General features: G+C 39.7%; 2 protein-coding genes across 15 annotated transcripts in view; one reads left to right on the top strand and one right to left on the bottom strand.

Moving 5' to 3' along the window:
- ADAMTS9 (ADAM metallopeptidase with thrombospondin type 1 motif 9) overlaps positions 1 to 1033 on the bottom strand; it is a 174601-nt gene extending 173568 nt beyond the window's left edge. For 2 of the 3 annotated variants that reach the window (XM_003894219.5, XM_003894220.5), the window contains exon 1: positions 537 to 1032. In XM_003894219.5, the coding sequence (XP_003894268.1) occupies positions 537 to 651 (115 nt within the window). In that variant the 5' untranslated portion in view covers positions 652 to 1032. Of the gene's footprint in view, positions 1 to 536 lie in introns of all 3 variants that reach the window. The other variant, XM_009200388.3, reaches the window with a different exon arrangement.
- LOC108584546 overlaps positions 1 to 19726 on the top strand; it is a 323594-nt gene that overhangs the window by 2159 nt on the left and 301709 nt on the right. The window lies entirely within an intron of this gene.

Raw genomic sequence — 19726 nt, 5'->3', positions numbered from 1 at the left:
TTTTCCTCAAGCTTTAATTTAAAACGAAGGTGGGGACTTTGTTCTGACTTTATTTTCCAGCCCATTCGAGCCAATCCCTTCACCCTTAATCAGCGGACAAATATTTGCTAAGCACCTACTGTGTGCCAGTAACAGGACCTGTGCTAGGTGCTAAGGATACACTATTCCGAGCCAGACAATTAACAAGTCAAAATATATATGATTTAAGATATTGATAAATAACCTGAATAAAATAAAACATGACGCTATCTGGTGCCCCCAATTACTAAATTACTTTAGTTTGCAGCGTGGGAGTGGGGATGGGGGATATATCCGGCTAATAGCAAGGTGGGGGGGGTTGCCTAAATTCGTTTCCACAGTGTCCCTCCCTAGCAATTGATTGGGGATGACCCAAAGAAGGGAGAGGCTGCAAAGCGGGAGATAATTCTTTCTAGGAAAAGGAGAGAGGCCTCCGCTGTGGGGTGCCCCTGCCCGGGAGCGAGGACCGGGAGGCGGCGTCGGGGCCGGCGGGGTCCCGGGGGCCGGAGCCTGGTTACCTTGCCTCGGGTGCAGCCTGTCCTTGCGCACGGCCGCCGCGGCGTCTGGGATCCCCATCTCGGCCAGGTCCCGCACCAGGAGCGTTAGCAGTGTGGCCCAGGATACAAACTGCATGGTGCTTCCCACCCCTCCCTCCGCTGCCCCCACCCCCCTCCCTCCTGCCCTCCTTGGCTGCGGCGGCGACGCGAGGCAGCGGCCGTGGAGAGCGCGCGGAGCCCGGCGCCCGCCGCCAACTTTTGACTTTAGGAGTCGCTGAGGTCTCGCTGCGAGGGTCCCGTCTGCGCTCGGCTGAGCAACGCCGCCGCCTGCCGAGAGCTGAGCCGCTCGGGCCGCAGGAGGAGCCGGAGGAGCAGGAGGAGGAGGAGGACTGGGGCTCGGCTGCTTGGCCGCATAATGCCCAGCGAGCGGGCAGGAGAAGGCGAGGAACTTGCGCTCCGAGGCGCGCCGGGCGCCCTGTGCTGGCCGGGATAGCTGAGCGGCTTCTTGAATGGGGGGCTGGGGGGGCGGAGGCGGGGGGGCCGCGGGTCCACAGCCTCTCAAATGCCCCCGGTGCACGCCTCCAAGAGGAGGAGAGGGGAGGAGAAAGCGAGACGAACGGGGACCGCCTCCTTCCAGACCATGTCCCCTCCTCGGCCGGCCCGTGCGGGACTCTCAGCCGGAGGCCCTGCCGGCTGCAAGAGGCGGAGGCCAGAGGCGTCACCAGCGCCGGGGCAGCTGGTCGTGGTCCTCGCCACCTCGCTGAAGTGGGGTTTTCTGAGATTCCCTGCCCCGGGGAGGGAAAGCAGGGAAAGTTCTCTCCCTTTCCTGGCGCGCGTGCAGCCACTTCCCCTCTCGTCTTTTTCCTCTCCTCTCCTCTCTCTCCTCCCTACCGAGTCTCTTTTTTCTCCTCCCCCTTGTCTCCCTGTTGCTGTGCCTCTCAGACTCTGTCCCCTCTCCTCATTTTTCCCTGTGATGTCCGTCTTCTCCCCGCCCTACCGTGTCCCTCTCTGTTTCTCACATTTCTCCTTTTCCTTTCCTTTCTCTCCCGTCCCTATCTCTTGCCACCAGTCCCCTTCTTTTGGTTTCTTACAAGTGAAAGTGGCCCAGCGCAGGAGCTCCTTCCCTTCCTATAGTTTTTCACTCGGGAGGAGATTTGGCACCTGAGCTCCGCTCTCGATTTAATCGCCCCAAGTCAAGAGTTTTAGAAATGGGGTTATTAATCCTGCAGCTCGGAGTGAGTTTCGAATACGTGGTCTCTTGAAAATTTCGCAAAATGTTTAAGCTGTGCTTTCCACCAATCTCTGTCACCATTCGTGGAGGGTCCATAGCATTCTCTAGGTCCCCGGCCCAAAAAAAGGTTAAGAAGGCGTTTTGGCAACGAGAAGGGGCGGGGACTCTGGCGCTGCTTACTACCCGGGGGTTTAGAGATGGGAGGGGAAGGGGGGATGGAGTGTAAAGTTGTAGATCCCTGTGGGAAGCACCAGTCCCTGGAGGGATTTCTCAATCACTTCCGCTTGCTTTCAGCCTGAGAGATGCTTGGAAAGACTGAAAGCAGACGCTTCAAGCTACACCTTCGTGTGTGTGTGTGTGTGTGTGTGTGTGTGTGTGTGTGTGTGTGAGAGAGAATTGTTCAATCCTAGGTGGTTCAGTGGCGTTTTTTCTTTAACCAGCCCTCAGGAAGATAGAAAGTGTTAATTTCAAGATAAAAGACATGACAATATCGGTAAAAATATATAAATATATGACTAATAAATATATATTTGCCCAAGTATCCTATAACCGGGGTTGAGGTTCTGTTGCGTGGTAGGTTAGCACTCAGGACTAGAAATACCAAAGATAGCCAACACTAGGAACCAAATCACAATATGCTAGCAATGTCAACTGTTCTTGAGATAGTAATACAAATATTTCTTCCGGTGAAGGGTAAAAATGACTTGGCAAGACGAATTTGCTAAATAATTGTTAACCCAAATTGATGATGTTACCACTGTCTTATTACTAGAATTTCATAATGGGTATGTAAAATGTAAGAATGGAAAAATAACACCTGTATTGTGCACAATTAGAGATTTTTAGAGAATGGCATTTAAACCTTGAACTTCCAAATTAATTCACTAAAATACATTTCTTCTAATACACAGTATTTCTTTTTATTGTAATAAAATTCCCCACAATCACGGTGTCTGGGAGTTGCTGAGAATTTAGTAAGGAACAGAAAAATATCAAGAAATCAATCTTATTGGCTGATTCCTGTGGAAAATATTCCAGTACTTCCATTGTAAAATTACTCAAAAGTATAGCACTTTTCAGTATTTTCCATTAAATATTTTCTTTCTCTTTCAGTTCAAATCCCTCCTGGCAAACAGAAGTTAACTAACAGTATAGAAATGATGATATGTAGGGACAGAAGCCTCCTTTGTGTACTCTCTCTCCTTTGCTTTCTTTTTAGGACTTTGCTTGAAGAATGAACTTTGGCTACAGTTTTAAAAAATTGATCCACAAGAACTGATAGGCCAGGAAGATACAAAATATCTCTTGGTGACCTCCTGAGATGACCAAGAGCCTAGGTTTCTGAATTTCTCATCCTTAGTGAGGCTGCTCATCTCTTCTTCAATGTATTAGCTGGCTTCTGCATTTACATCTGCAAAAAAGTCTTAAAGAATCTTAGGAAAAGTCTTTTAAATCGTGAGACATGAAAAGGACAGTTGAGCTAACTAAACAATTCAGGCAAAAATCTTTTGTCTGAATAATTACTCTTTGTCTAAATAAGTACTCTTACTCAGTACTTACCATGAGGTAACATACAGCATTTAATTTAATTCTCAAAACAGCTCTTTTAGGAAGGCAGTGTCAGTAATCTCATTTTACCGATAAGGATACTGAGTTCTGAATAAGTGAAATAATTTGAACCCCTCAATCCAGTAACTGAGAAACAAGATTAAAACTCCGCTTCAGTCGTTCAATCCAAGTTCATAACTATTATCATATGTCATGAATAACTGATTAATCAGAAGCATTGCTAGATTTTTGGAGGGTTGCTTTGTGGGAAAATGACTGAAATCATTCAGAGAATTGCTTCAAGCTTTTATTCTATGTATAACTTTTCTTTAGCGCTCTCTTTTTCTTCTAATGCTAAGTATTTAATGATAATCGTGTCAGCTATTTCACTGATATTTCACAACTTTTTCCTCAGCAGTTAGAAGAGATCTGGCACATAGTAGGTATTCAAGAAATATTTACTAAGACTAGGCATAGTGGCTCATGCCTATAATCCTAGTGCTTTGGAAGGCTGAGGTGGGAGGAGTGCATGAGGTCAGATCAGCGGTTCAAGACCAGCCTTGGCAACATAGCAACCCGTTGTCTCTACAAAAAAAGAGAAAAGAAATAATAAAATAAAATAAAATAAAATAAATTGGTCCCTCATAAAAATTTGCTCTGAAAGAAGCAAACCTTTTCAAGGTCACCTGGAGTTAATGGAGGGACAGTTTTTAGGCCATTTTGTTTTGGGACTTTACTGGAATTGAATGGTATTGTAGGTTAAGTGGAAGTCTTCATTGGCTGATTCTTCATGAAAATTAGATCCCAGAGGAGTGATGATTGATACTAGTCACTAGGGAGAGATAATCTGGCCAATGGAAATGAAAGTGATGACATCACCAATGACTCTGTTTGCCTAATGCCACTGGAAACGGCAGGAAGGAGACTTGAAGCAAAGCCATCAATTTCCACAGAAAGGGGAAACCCACACCCAAATGGTAGGGAGGGCCCAGGAGCCAGAATTCAAGTGAATAGTTTCCTGAGTGGTCAGCAGCGTCAGGTGATTTGGGGAACAGATAAGCCCCTAGTACTTGGTAGCACTGCATTCTGGTGAGTGAATCACCAACCTGGGACCTGGTGGTGGCTCAGCTCTGTGACCTTGGGCCTAAAGAATCTTAGGGAGATGTGTTTTACGTCACAAGAAATGAAAAGGACAATTGTGCTAACTAAATAATTTGGGTTCCAATCTTTTGTCTGAATAATAATAATGAGAATCTTTTCTTGACTACTTACTATGTACCAGGCCATGTGTACTATGTCCTCTCTGATCCAATTTCCTATTTGCAGACCGTGGTGGGTAGAAACTGTGTTGTCTTTCCTTGCCCTGTGAGCGAATGACCTTAGTGTATTTTTTAAAAGTCTTCTAACTACTGACTTCAAGCAACAGGTAGTGTAGAGAAAGTGGTTTGTGTCATTATTGATAATAACAGTAGATTCCCTTCATTGAGTTCTTTGTGCTAACTTTTTAATCCTCATAGCTATCCTGCCTTCTGGGTTTTACCCTCCTCATTTATGATGAAAATAAGACCCAGCAAAATTAAGTGACTCTGCCTGGCATTACAGAGTCAGAATGTGCAGTTGGGATTTACACTGGGGTCCAGTTACCTCCAAAGCTTGTGATCGCCATTAATCAGAGCAGTCTAGTAACATAAAGATTTTCACCTAATTGATCTTGATCATTCAGCATTTATATTTGGCCTGATGAATACCATCTGTAAGAATATCATTTTTTCTTCTAATGCTAAATCTAAAGTTCTAACTAGCTTTTCTTGACCCTACTCTGAAAGTCATAGTTCCATTTTGGAGGTGGCTCTGTATAGCTCATGACCAGCTTATAGCAGTTCTACGAAGGTGATCCCATCTTCAGCCTGTTCACTCACCAGGAGCTCTTTGTTTACTTGTCATCCTGGAAGACCATACTCACATTATTGCTGAGGCTTTAAAGCCCCATATGAATCCCACTAATCTTTCCTTTGACTGTATTCTTAGGGCTTCAAATCCTTTTTCTCCTCCCTCTACTATCCTTGAAATGAGAGCTTCACACCTGGGGTTCAACATCATAACTACAAATGGAATTCAGAAGTGCTAGACTTCTAGCTTTGATCCAAACTACTTCTAACCTGCAGCCAAATTAGCAACACAATGTGTGCAAGCACAATTTTATTATTCTCTAAAAGTGCATATTTGATGTCGACAATTGTTAAATATATGGCATCTTTAACTAGCAGGGTATCTGATAACCCTAGGAGTATTTTGAGTCGTGCCAGAGCACTTTATGCTCCCTGAGTCCAGAATTTTCCCTGTCCTAGTTTGGTTCACACATGTTGTTGTGTTTTGGTGTCCTTTGTTAGTCTTTAAGGTACACAAGGGCAAAGGACAAATCTATTTCCTCCATGGTTACATAGTAGGCACTTCACAAATATGCCTTAAATGAGTGAGCTTACTATTGCCACTAATTTGGTTCTAGTTTCAGAGCCAGGTTTTTGTTTTTACACATGCACACACACCCCCCTCCCCCCGGAATGATTGAAGTAATTTCTGTTTCTTACTGTATTATTATTACTCTTGGGAGGCAAGTCCTGCTTTAATCAGAATCATCATGATTCGTTTTTTCTGGAACGAGACATTTCCAGAGCTAGGCTTTCCCCAGTGGGTACTTCAGGATCATGAGTAACAAGGCACAGGGCCTCCCTTAATTGCTCAGCACAGTAAGTAAGAGTTACGCCTATGCTGTGGGCAGTTTCGGTATCCTTTGCATGTCCTAAAGAGGAGGTAATAATGGTTTCCTGCCTCATAGGGATGTTATGAAAATGACTTGATCAATGAAAGTGTTAGCTTAGTGCCTGACATAGAGGAAGTAAGCATGTCCAAATCAGCGAGCTTACTTGCACCCACCTACTAGTCAAGGAAGAGTGGTTCCTGATTCCTGACCCAGAGAGCCACTAGCAGGCTAGCTTTTCGTTCTCAGTTAACCTCCCCCTCACCCCGCTCCATAACCAATTTATGGGCCTTTCTCCCCTAGAAAAGAAACAAAACAAAACAAAACAGCCATTTGTGTGCAAATGGGTATGCATTTTTTCATACTCATCTTTACTCTTAGCCCTTCATCCCTCTATGAAATTTTTAATGTTTCAAACAGATTTACTCCCTACAGTCTGCTTGGATTAGTAGTTTATATAGATTTAATTTAGCACGTTCTCAAGTACTGGGCTTTTCTTTCTGGCAGAATTTTTCAAATAGCCAAAACATAATTTTCCCTCTGAATATTAAAAAAACAACAACAACAAAAAATGATTTTCATATGACAAATAATTTTTACACATGCAAAAAAGTAATTTTCAAAAGTAAGCACTTCTGCCAAATGATGCTTAATAAGTCTGTCCTAATGGTATTTATCTTAATGCTTAACTTTCAGGAACAGTGGATAATACCATATTCAGTCCCCCTGACAACCCTATGAAACAGGTAATGTCATTAGTCCCACTTTCTGGAGGAAATGAAGGTACAGAGAAGATAAGTAGTAACTTGCCTGAGGTTGCACAGCCAGTATGTAGCTGAGTGGGAGTTCAGTGCTAGGCTGTTGGATTTCAGAACCTGCCCTCTTAAATTGCCACATGGTACTGATTCTCATATGTATTTATGTTTTATCAAGCTTAATATAGGATAAATTGTCATGCTTAGGAATGCAGTGTCAAAGAGTGGAAATTCAGACATTAGTAGAAATTCAGATATCCGGACAGTTGGGGACCAGGAGGCCAAAAGAGGGTATGGTTTAGGGAGTCATTCACAGATGTGGGATTCAGGATATCAGGCCAACTGGAGATGAGGAGAATGTCTTCCCAGCATCCCAAACCACTCATTCGCCTAACGATTAGACTGGCCCTTGGGAGCACTATTCTTCTTCGTTGGTCTCATTGCCACAACCAGTCTCACAAACTCTCATTGCCCTCAGCTCAGCCCAAGTCTTTGTACTGTTCAGACTGTGCTGTGGGCCCTGCTCTAAAAATAGCATATGGTGAAGAGGCCTGTCTTGTAGTTGCAAAAGTGGTGTAGGATTTAAATTCCCCATGATAAGCTAATTTGGGGGTCCACTACAAAGAAGATTTTCAGAAAACTTTTCAAATAATCTCAACTACTGTGACTACGGAACACAATGGCAAGGGGCTGGGAGCAGGAAATAATACCTTCATTATCCAAACTAATTTGCATACGTTTGAAATGTACAAAAATGTAGATGTGCCGCATGTGACAACTCGACCTGGTAATGAGAGTTTTGGGGCATCAAATCAATGCTAGTTATAAATGGTGTATTTGCCATGTACTGCCTTTGGATTAGTTGGCACCTATAATATAAAATAAGTTGTTTCCTGAAATGTAAACCTAGCAATCAGTGCTTTGTCAGTCCCTATCAATGTTGGCAAAATAATTGGTTTTGCAGTTTTTTCACTCAAAATAGGTCTGACAGTACACATTGGTGGCATTCACAGCAACATAACTGTAATAAACTTCAGCTACTGTTGGGCTCTTTGTAAGCAGTACAGTTACTAAAGCAAGAGTTTGGCAGTACGGTTTTCTTTTAGGCACCCTCACCATGTTGATGAGGGTGCCTAAATTCTGGTTATAGTCAGTAATACAAATTAACTCATATAAATGTTTTTAATCAGTGTTTCTTACAGCTGATTATTCGGCTCATTAACTCTGATCATAAATCTGGACTTTGGAAAACTTAACATTTGTTCTGTGTTACCTTTTCGAACAAAATGGTGGCTGAGGTAGAGAAATGATTTGTTCTCTGACTGGTGACTTTGGTCCCTGCATTGAGGAGTGGCAGAGCTCTCAAAAAAAAGAAACCTGACAAAATTCAAGACCCTCTCCTCCACACTGACGAGGTGAAAAGGGAAAGGAACCATCTAGAGACAGTAAATAAATGAAATATTAGGCACTTGTTAAAAAAAAAAGGAGGGAAGAACCATATGTTTAGCATATAACTATGTCCAAAATGCATTATTCAGCAAGCAAATCTCATAGTGTTGTTAGTCTAATTGGGTTCTACTGTAGTAAAAATGAAATAAAACAGCTACAACAAAATCTCAGCCTGTGCTTAAAATATGATATGCAAAGAAAAAATGTCTAGAAAGGTGGATATACATTCAGCTGTCACCAGTGGTTCTCTCTGGAGTAAGAATTGTGGAGATATTTTACACTTTGTACATGTCAGTGATACCCATTTTTATACCGTTTGATTATTTTCACAACAAAAATATAGTATATTTTTAATGAGAAAAGTGATGTTTTTATTTGTAAATATACAGGTAATATATAAAAAATATATATGATAGTATCACCACCCTTAGGGAAAACTTTTCTCATAAATTATGTATAGCCCTAGCTTTTTCTGTAATATTCAAAATGTGTTTTATTATTTGAAAATAACCTTACATATTTTGCATATATGAGAACAAATACAAGGAAGAGATTTATGATGGTTGAGTCAGGCTTTTGAGGGAAACTTGTGACTTAGAAATACAAGTATTGGATATACGGTAACCCTGGATTTAAGACATGAATGGAGAATAATAGCTGAATAACAGGAAAAAAACATAAGCTTTCCCAGCCCTTGACTAGTAAACAAGAAAGATATTTGTTTATTCATTCAATAAATACATTATTCAAACACCTACCATCTGCTATGCACTTTGCAGATAGCAGAAGCGTTCACAGCTAGTGGGGAAGAGAAGCAGAAAATAAGCTAATACATGAACAAGCATATAATTAAATATTGTTCTAAGTATTGTAAAAGAGATGAAAAGAGAGATAGCGTAGATCAGATGAACAGAGAAAACCTCTTTGAGAAGTGATAAGCAAATTGCATCCTAGAGAATAAGAAGGAGAATAAGAAGGAGCCAGGCCCTAAAAGAACAGCAGGAAAAATATTCCTGGCAGAGAACAGTAAGGCCAGGTCTGAGCTAGGAAAGAAGGTGGAGGTTTTCATAACCCAAGAAGCCATTGCACCTAGGGTTCTATGATTGAGGAGAAGATGATTTAGAATGGGGTTGGGGTATACTTCGAAATAACTAAACGAGTGGAATTGGAATGTTCCTAACACAAAGAAATGATAAATGTTTGAGGTCATAGCTATTCCAATTACCATGATTTAATCATTATAGTGTATGCTTGTCTCAAAACATCACACGTACCCCATAAATACGTACAACTGTTATGTATCCATAAAAATTAAAAATTAAAAAATGCTTTTAAATTTACAAAGTAAAGAAATGGACAAAAGAATGGAATTGAGAGAGAGCCAGCGGCCAGCTGATATAGGGCCTTTAAGGTGAGGAATCTGATTTCATTTAGAATAGAAGGAGTGGCCATGGAAATATTTTAGGCAGGGGCATGGCAATATGCCCTTTTTGTTATTTTTAAAAGATCACTCTAGCTGCTATGTGGAGAACAGAGTCGAGAAGGCTATTCTGCTATCCAGATGAGAAATCGAAGTGACTTAAAGTGAGGGTGGTGTTTGTTAGTAGGGGTGGCAAGAATCGGATACATGTAAAGTATATTTTAAAGGTAGGATTAATAGGACATGATGAAGGATATTATGATGGGGATGAGAATAAGGGTATCAATAATGAGTTCCAAAATTATACTGCAGATATTGCTCTCTCCTATATACAAATAACACCCACATAAAGAATATAAAATAATAAAATTTCCATAAACAACAGCAACAAAATCACTGGGAATGGAAATGACAAGAAACCTGCATGGCCTATATGAATTATGTTTTACAACACTAATGAAGACCTCAGAGGAGATGTGACTAAATTGAAAGACACTGTATTCTTAGGATGACTGGATATCACAAAGATGCCTGTTCTTTCTAAGATAGTTTATAAAATGACTAGAAATAAAAATACCAATAATTTATTTCTGTTATTTCGTTTTGTTTGAATGAGACTAATTAATCCAAAATTTTATTTGGGAAGATAAACAAACAAAAACATCTCAAAAAACTTTGAAAATGAAGAGCAATATGGAAAATCTAGTATTAATGCCAGATGTTAATAGAGAATTTAGAGCAACAATAAATAAATAAGGTGATACTGGATTGTAAATGGACAGAAAACCCAATGGAAGAAAGTAGAAAATCCAGAAAGAGATGTAACTGTGAGAATTTAGTTTCTGATAGACATGGCTTCTCAAACTGATTGGGAAAGTCTAAGCTACCCAATATACACTGCCAGAAATAATTTGGTAGTCATCTGGTAAAACACACACTCACACAAATAATCATAAAGTTGAATCTATACTTCATACTTTAAGTACATACTTGATCCATATCAAATGGATCAATAAATAAATGTAAAAAATTTAACCAGAAACTGATTTAGAAGGAAATAGGAAGGAATAATTACCTTATATCTGTGACATAAGGAAGGCCTTCTAACTATGACTCAAAATCCACAAGCCATAAAAGAAAAAAAATAAGGAAATATTTAACTGCATTATAAAACAAACAAATTCTGCATGATAAGAAACATTATGTCTTGGCCCATTTTGTGTTGCTATAATATAATACCACAGAATGGGTAATGTATTGTGAATGGGAATTTATTGGCTTATAGTTCTGGAGGCTGGTAAGTCCAACATTAAGGTACCAGCATCTTGAGAGGGCCTGCTTGCTGTGTCATCACATGGCAGAAGGGCAAGAGAGGGAAAGAGAGAGAAAGAGAAAGAGAAGGGAGATTAAACTGCTCTCTTTTATAATGAACCCACTCCCTTGGTAGCAGCAATAATTGATTCTCTCTGTCCTCATGACCTAATCCCCTTTCATTAGGCCCCACCTCCCAGTGCTTTTGCATTAGGAATTAGTTTCCAACCTATGCTTTTTGATGTACACATTCCAACCATAGCACATCATAATCAAAATTGAAAGTTAAATGACAAGCTGAGAAAAAAATATTTTCAGCTCATAGCACAAAGAGAGATTTTTCCTTCGATATACAATAAGAACCTGCAAGAGATACCAATTGATAGCTTACAAGAAAGGAAATATAAACAGTACAAACTTGTGAAAAGGTGCTCATAAAACTATACCAATGTGAGCTTTTCAGTAATCAGATATGCAAACTATTAAGTTTGATACACACAGTCAATTACTGAGGCTTTGGGGGATATATTACAACTCTTACGCATTGTTGAGTAAGTTGATATAACTTCTAAGGAGGCAATTTGAAATTTATCAAAACTGCAAAATCATAGACCCTTTGAACCAGCAGCCTACATTTTATATATCAGGTATATTTGCATGTGTGGAAAATGGCATTCACAAGCTTCTTTACTGCAGTATCATTTATAATGTCAAAAACAATGAAAACCTAAACTATAGCAGACTGATTTAACAAATCTAGATATATGCAGACAATGAAATATAATGCATCTGCAAAAAGAATGTGTATATATATATAAACTGGAGAAAAATAGTATTTCATAATTTTATTTGTGTATATATTCTAAAGAATGCTGAAAGAATGTGTAAGAAACTAAGGACAGTGGTTACTGTGTGAGGATGATGGGGAATTGGGAAGATGGGGTATGCATTAATTTGCTACAGTTGTACATTATGGATTAGTCAGGTTTCTCCAAAGAAACAGAGCCAACAGAGTATATGTGTGTACACACACATATATATATGCATATATGTATGTGTGTGTATGTGTGTATATGTACATATGATTTATTGTAAGCAATTGACTCACATGATTATGAAGGATGGAAAGTCCCTAAACCTGCTGGGTGAATTGGCAAGCTAGAGATCAGGAGAGCTGATTGTATAGCACCATTTTGGATCCAAAGGCCTGAGATCCAGGAGAGCTAAAGATGTAGTTCCCATCTGAAGGCTGGCAGGCTGGAGACCCAGGAAGAAATGATGTTTCAGTTGAGTCCCAAAGTAAGAAAAAGCCAATATTTCAGTTTGAAAGCTGTTAGGTGGGAATAATTCTCTTACTTGCAGAAGGCTTAGCCTTTTTGTTCTATTCAGGCCTCATTAGGTGAGGCCCATCCGCATTAAGGAGTGCAATCTGATTTATTCAATCTACTTATTTAAATGTTAATTTCATCCAAAAATAATTTTACAGAAACACCCATGACAATGTTTGAGCAAATATCTGGGCACCTTATGGCCCAGTCAAGTTGACACATTAAAATTAACCATCACAGGCTACCATAACAAAATAGCACTGACTAAGTGCTTAAGCAACAGAAATTTATTTTCTCACAGTTCTGGAAGCCAAATTTACTATCAAAGTACTGGCAGAGTTGATTTCTTTTGAGGCCTCTCTCTTTGGCTTGCAGACCGCCACCTTTTTAGGTGCCCTCACATGGCCTTTCCTCTCTAGCTCTTCATCTTCTTATAAGGACACTAATATTGGATTTAGGCCCCACTCTTATGATCTAATTTAATCTCATTACCTCTTTAAAGGCCCTATCTCCACATGCAGTCATGTTGGGAGTTAGGGGGTTAGAATTTATTCCAACATATGAATTCTGTGGGAAACACAATTCAGTCCATAGCAGGGGATAAGGGTAGGAGGGAGACTGTCATTGTTCACCTCTTTGTACCTTCTTGATTTTAAGCTTCCTAAATGCATTACCTATTTTAAAATATCTTAAAAATGAACTCCAAGTTTCTGCTTCCAGCAACTTGGAGGATGGTGCCATTCACTGGGTTGGAGAAGACTGAGGAAAAAAAAAACCCTGATAAGGTGGGAATAGGGTGGAGATACTGGGGAGACACTGCTGTAGAATGTCAGTGAGGCAGTTGGTGTCCAGGAGAGGGGTGAGGGTGGAGGTGAGAAAAAAGGAGTTTTCTGCATGGCTACAAAGTCAGGGGGAATGCATCAGATCACTCTAGGCAGTGGTTCTCAAACTTTATTTGGCATGCATCAGAATTATCTGAAGGGCTTGTCATAACATAGGTTGTACAGCCCCATCCTCCAGAATATCTGATTCAGTTAGTCTGGAGTAGGGCCCAAGAGTCTGCAATTCTAACAATTCCCAGGGGATACGGATAATGCTGACTGGGGGCCCCACTAGGAGAACCAACAGCCTAGGGCAATGATTCTCCATTCTAGCCTCACATTTATATGACATGGAGAGTCTTAAGGAAAAAAAAAAATGTGATTATATGGGACCTACTCCACTGCAGACCAGCTAAGTAAGAACCTCTGGAGAGCGGACCTGGGCACTAGTAATATACAGAAGCTCTCCCATTAATTCTGATATGCAGCTTGAGCTGAGAGCTTCAGACCTAGGAAAAGATGCTAGAGGAATGAGAGAAGGCCAAGAACAAAGGCTTTAGGATGTCTGCCTTCTAAATGACTAGTAGGCAAAAAGGAACAACCAAGAGATTGAGAAGTGGAGAGATATTGGAACACCCGGGACCTATACTCTGGTGTCATGGAAGGCAGTCATTAACTCCCACCCATATACACTGGGTTCTGGTGACACAGATACAAATAAGACCTACGCAGCCTTCAGGAGCTTCCTTAGTGTTAAGGGCCGAGATGCTCTTATAAAGAAGTGATGGCATAATCAGTCTTGATGTGTGTCCTAGAGGGATACTTTCTCATATGCTGAAGGATGTTCATAGCAGCATTGCTTGTAAGAGTGAAAATCTGGAGACTACTTGTCCTCAGTCAAAGAATGGCTACATTTTATGAAATGGTATGTTCATATAGTGGAACACTATACGGCAGTTCAAAAGAGTGAACCAGGTAGACATCAGCTTCCAAGATCTCAAAAAATAGTGTCAAAGGGAAAAAAACCAAGTTGCGCTATGATGTATGTATCGTTTATAGGAAAAACAACTTACACATACATGCGTTTGTATATAAAGATATAAAAAAGGTCTAGAAGGATTTACTCCAAATTCTTATCTGGTGAACGGAAGAGGGGACAAGTTTGTGGAGGATAGGTACAAGCACTTTAGATTTTTTGGTAATGCTCTTAAAATTGTTAAGCCTTTAGGATTCATGCACATGTTGAACTACCTCAATGTTTTACTAATTTAAACTTTTAAACATTGCTTACAAATGTCAATAATACCTATCAACTCTAAAGTTAATGTATGTAGACACTAGAATTTTTGACTTTGTGTGGGGTTCTGAAATAATGCTATTTATATCCTCTTCTGATTTCTGGGTCAATTCAAAATCGTCACTGACCAGATGGAATGTATCTCCCAATCCTTTTCCTAAACTGAAATAGGACAAAACCTATAATTTAAAGAAAGAAGAAAAAAATGAAAACATTGCTTAGCCATTACTCTTCTGTGAATTTGTCTGCAAAAAAAAGTGTGTTTAAAATAGCATTTCAATGATACAGATATCATCCTTTCCCCAGAGTCTTGACTGGCAGACATATTAGTTATTTAGTCAGGGGGCTGCACTGAATACAGCTCTGAAAATGTAACCAAGATTTATATGTTGCAGGCCTCTGCCTTTAAACAGCAGGTAAATGATGCTGGAAGATTCTGTAAGTAAGGATAAAGAAATTCACTGAAGCTCGTTTTAGTCTGAACATACTTTTGACTTTTTAGAAAGATGAATACCTTTGAGCTATCTGTATTGAGAAACCTCAGTTGTCTCCCTGGAAAGCAATGCCTTTTAAATTCTCAAATATTCATTTTCAGAGTGGGAAGACAATCTCCCCATGTGTAAGTTGTAGATGAGCAAGGACCTTATCTGCATCATTGGCATTGTGTCTCCAGTGGCTAGCACAGCACCTGGCAAATAGGTAAATATCAGTAAATATTTGTGGAATGAATGCAGTCATACAACAGAAAGAGAAAAATAAAATCATGAATGAATTCTGTATAATGTTGAGCAAAATAAATCAAACAGAAAAATACATCCTACATTTTCCCTTTATGTAATGTTATAAAACAGACAGAATTAATTGATAGTGATAGAAAATGGTTACTTTTAGGGAGTGGTGTTTGGGAGGGAATAATGGAGGCTAATGGGATGTTGGTCATGTTCTGTTACTTAATTGGAGTTTTGGTTGCATGTATGTGTTCACTTTGTGAAAAATCATTAAGCTATACAATTGTGATTTGTGCACTTTGCATGTTGTTTTAAAGATTTATTTAGCATAAATCAACTTTTCCCAGAAAAAAAATCACTGTCAGATAAAGGCAAGTAACTGAGGTTTTGAAATTTTGATCCTTTATGTTGTGGATGATCCTATCTTTGGAAAATTATTTTCCATCTCTAAACATATTTTCATTTCACATTTCTGAAGATATAGTGTGTAAACTCACCTCCAGGGCTTAAAGGCTTAGCTCTCTCTGTTCTGAGGCCTTTGCTCTTTCTTATCAGAATTCAGCTAATGGTAAAACAGCTCTTGTAGGATTGGAGGCAGCTCTGCTATTTGGTTTTTAGCACCCATCCTTTTTCTTGTCCCTAATCTTTTGAAATTTCCAAACACTTAAACAGACAAGAGAGAATAGTGAGAGAAAACCAGAAACTGGGCAATTTAGGAAAAATATGTGACATTTCCCACCATTTAATACTACCAGCCTCACTAAATTTTCTAATGTTTTCTGTCTCCTTTCTCTCCTTCATTCCCTTTTTGATAAAATGAACAAAAACATTTAAAAAATCCTTGAACCTAGTAACTCAGAAATTCAACATAGACACGTGCGCATGTACACAGGCGTGCGTGCGTGCACACACACACACACATTTGTCCATGTACAAAGTGATATATTTACAAGGTATTTCACAGCTACAGTGTATGAATGGCAATAGGTTAAAGGCAACCTAAATGCCTTAACCAGTGAAAAGGGGACTGGTTAAGTATATGACATTTACCAATAGAAAAGTGTGCATCTATAAAAAACAATGAAGAAGCTGTCTGCGTTCAAGATATGTAGATAAGTGGAATATATCTTAGATAAGTGGAAAATATCAGGTTCAGAGCAGTATGTTTAGACTACTGTACTTATGAATGCATAAATTATACAAGGAACTGAGTATTTGTTTGTCCCCAGAGGGGGATGGTATACATGGGCAGGAGAGACTTTCTCCCGTATACCCAGTGGTTCCTTTGATATTTGAACCATATTATGTATTGTCACATCAAAAATAAAATTTTAAGTGTATATAAAATAATACTTTGGCAAGAAACCCCCAATTTTGCCAAGGATGTGGAATGATGGTATAAACTCACAAAGTACTATTGGAAGGGTAAATTCAGACAACACAACAAGAAGGTAGTTTGTCAAAGCATGTCAAAAGCTTCCAGAGTTTCCTTTTGAATACATATTTCTGGTCCTAAGAATTTATTTTTAAGAATGTAACCTTGCGGCCAGGCACGGTGGCTCATGCCTGTAATCGCAGCACGTTGGGAGGCCCATGCGGGTGGATCACGAGGTCAGGAGATCGAGACCATCCTGGCTCACAGGGTGAAACCCCATCTCTACTAAAAATACAAAAAATTAGCTGGGCGTGGTGGCGGGTGCCTGTAGTCCCAGCTATTCGGGAGGCTGAGGCAGGAGAATGGCCTGAACCTGGGAGGCGGAGCTTGCAGTGAGCTGAGGTCACACCACTGCACTCCAGCCTGGGCAACAGAGCGAGACTCCGTCTCAAAAAAAAAAAAAAAAAAAAAAAAAGAATGTAACCTTACAGTGAATGTATGGCTATAATGGAGCACACTGAAGGCCTGGACTGCAGAAATATTGGGAAAAACTACAAATATAAGGCCGAAGCGGGCGGATCATGAGGTCAAGAGATCGAGACCATCCTGGCCGGCATGGTGAAACGCCGTCTCTACTAAAAATACAAAAATTGCTGGTTGTGGTGGTGCGTGCCTGTAGTCCCAGCTGCTCAGGAGGCTGAGGCAGGAGAATCGCTTGAACCTGGGAGGTGGAGGTTGCAGTGAGCCGATATTGTGCCACTGAACTCCAGCCTGGCGACAGAGTAAGACTCCGTCTCAAAAACAAACGAACAAACAAACAAACAAATACACAAAAAACTAGACATATAAAATAGAAGTTCCACAATGAGAACACATTGACACAGGGAGGGGAACAACACACACTGGAGCCTGTTGGGGGTCGGTGGTGGGAGGGAGAGTGTCAGGAAAAATAGGTAATGTGTGTGGGGCTTAATGCCTAGGTGATGGGTTGATAGGTGCAGCAAACCACCATGACACATGTTTACCTATCTAACAAACCTGCATATCCTGCACATGTATCCTGGAACTTAAAATGAAAATTAAATTAAATTTAAAAATTAAAAATTAAAAAACTAAAGTAGAGGTTCTGCATAAATTATGGTACAGCTATATATTAAAAAAGCAATTTTGGTATCTTTAATGACAGAGGAAATTGTTCATAATATTAAGTGAAAAGTATACAGCATGTACATCCTAATGTTTGTTGCCAAAAATGCATCTATATAACTGTTTGTGTAGGTATGCTCACCCGTGTATAAAACCGAAATTTACACTTTTATTCTAGGTAATAGAATAATGGATTTTGTATTTTAATTTTCATTCTTATATGGATTTCCAAAAGGAATTATACTAGGCTTATGTTTTATGCTAGAAATTTTATAATAAAAGAGTTAGGCCAGGAGTGGTGGCTCACATCTGTAATCCCAGCACTTTGGAAGGCCAAGGTAGGTGGATCACCTGAGGTCAGGAGTTTGAGACCAGCCTGGCCGACATGGTGAAACCCTGTTTCTATTAAAAATACAAAAATTAGCCAGGCATGGTGGTGTGTGCCTGTAGTCCCAGATACTCGGGAGGCTGAGGCAGGAGAATTGCTTGAACCCAGGTGGTAGAGGTTGTATTGAGCCAACATTGTGCCATTGCACTCCAGCCTGGGCAACAGAGTGAGACTCTGTCTCAAAAAAAAAAAAAAAAAAAAGAATTAATGAGGATGTTTTCTAAAGGTACTACAAGTAAATCCCACCATCATAAGTGTGGTGCTGAAAATTCAGCTGCATAAAAAGCAGCGCTGCATTAAACTGAGGTTGATGAAACGACAGAATTGAGACTTCTGAGATGGACAAGAGCCAGTTGTCAATCACTTTATATCCAAAGTGGTATTGTCAAGGGATGCGTTATCATGGGCACTGTCTCCATATGGAACGTGTTGACACTTTTTGAGAATTGTTACTTTCAGACTGAACTATTTTTATTCTTTTAAGGAAGCATGTAAATATTTACCTCAAATCAAAAACAATACACATAATACATATATAACACACACATATATAAATGGTGATATAATGCTTTTAAAAACTACTTCTAATCAAATTACTCCCACAAAATACCCCCGAAAATCATATTATTTTTTCTTTTTTATTACTTTTTTATCAAGATGAGATTCCCTTAGCATAAAATTAACCAGTTTTAGGTGAACCATTTTTAAGTGAATCATTAGCATTTAGCAGATTCACAACGTTATATAACCACCACCTCTACCTAGTTCCAAAACACTTTAATTCTCCCAAAAGGAAACCCTGCACACATTAAGCAGTTGCTTCCCATTTCTCTCTTTCCCCAGCCCCTGGCAAACACCAATCTGCATTCTGCCTCTATGGACTTACCTATTCTGGACATTCCATAGACATGGGATCATACAATATGTGGCCTTTTGTGTCTAGCTTCTTTCACATACCATGCTTTCAAGGTTGATTTATATTGTAGCATGTACCAGTATTTTATTCCTTTTGATGGCTGAATAATATTCCATTGTGTGTTATGTCACAATTTGTTTATCCATTCTTTCCAGGTGGACACTTGGGCTATTATTTTTGGCTATTGTGAATAGTGCTGCAATGAACATTTGTGTACACATATCTGTTTTGACTCCCTGATTTCAATTCTTTTGTGTATGTGTCGAGGAGTGGAATTACTGGGTGACATGGTAATTGTAAGTTTAACTGTTTAAGGAACTACCAAACTGGTTTCCACATGGCTGATATATATTTTAAATTCCCACCAGAAATGTTCAAGGGTTCCAGTATCTCTACATTCTCTCCAACACTTCTTATTTTCCATTTTCAAAAAAATAGCAATCCTAGTGGGTATGAAAAGGTACCTCACTTTGGTTTTGATATGCATTTTTCTAAAGGACCAATGACATTGAGTCTAATGGCTTATTGGCCATTTGTATATCTTTAGAGAAAGGGATATTCAAGTTTTTTCCTCATTTTTTAAATGGGTTGTCTTTTTGTTGTTGAGTTGTAGGAATTCTTTTTATATTCTGGATATTAGACCCTTATCAGCTATATGATTTGCAAATACTTTCTCTCATCTCCAGGGAGAAAAAGGTTCTATAGGTTGTCTTTAGTTTCTTGGAAATGTCCTTTGATGT

This window comes from Papio anubis, chromosome 2, assembly GCF_008728515.1.
Source record: "Papio anubis isolate 15944 chromosome 2, Panubis1.0, whole genome shotgun sequence".
Classification (NCBI taxonomy): Eukaryota; Metazoa; Chordata; class Mammalia; order Primates; family Cercopithecidae; genus Papio; species Papio anubis.
Note: the sequence above shows the minus strand (reverse complement) of the source record. Positions and strands in the feature narration are given on the sequence as shown.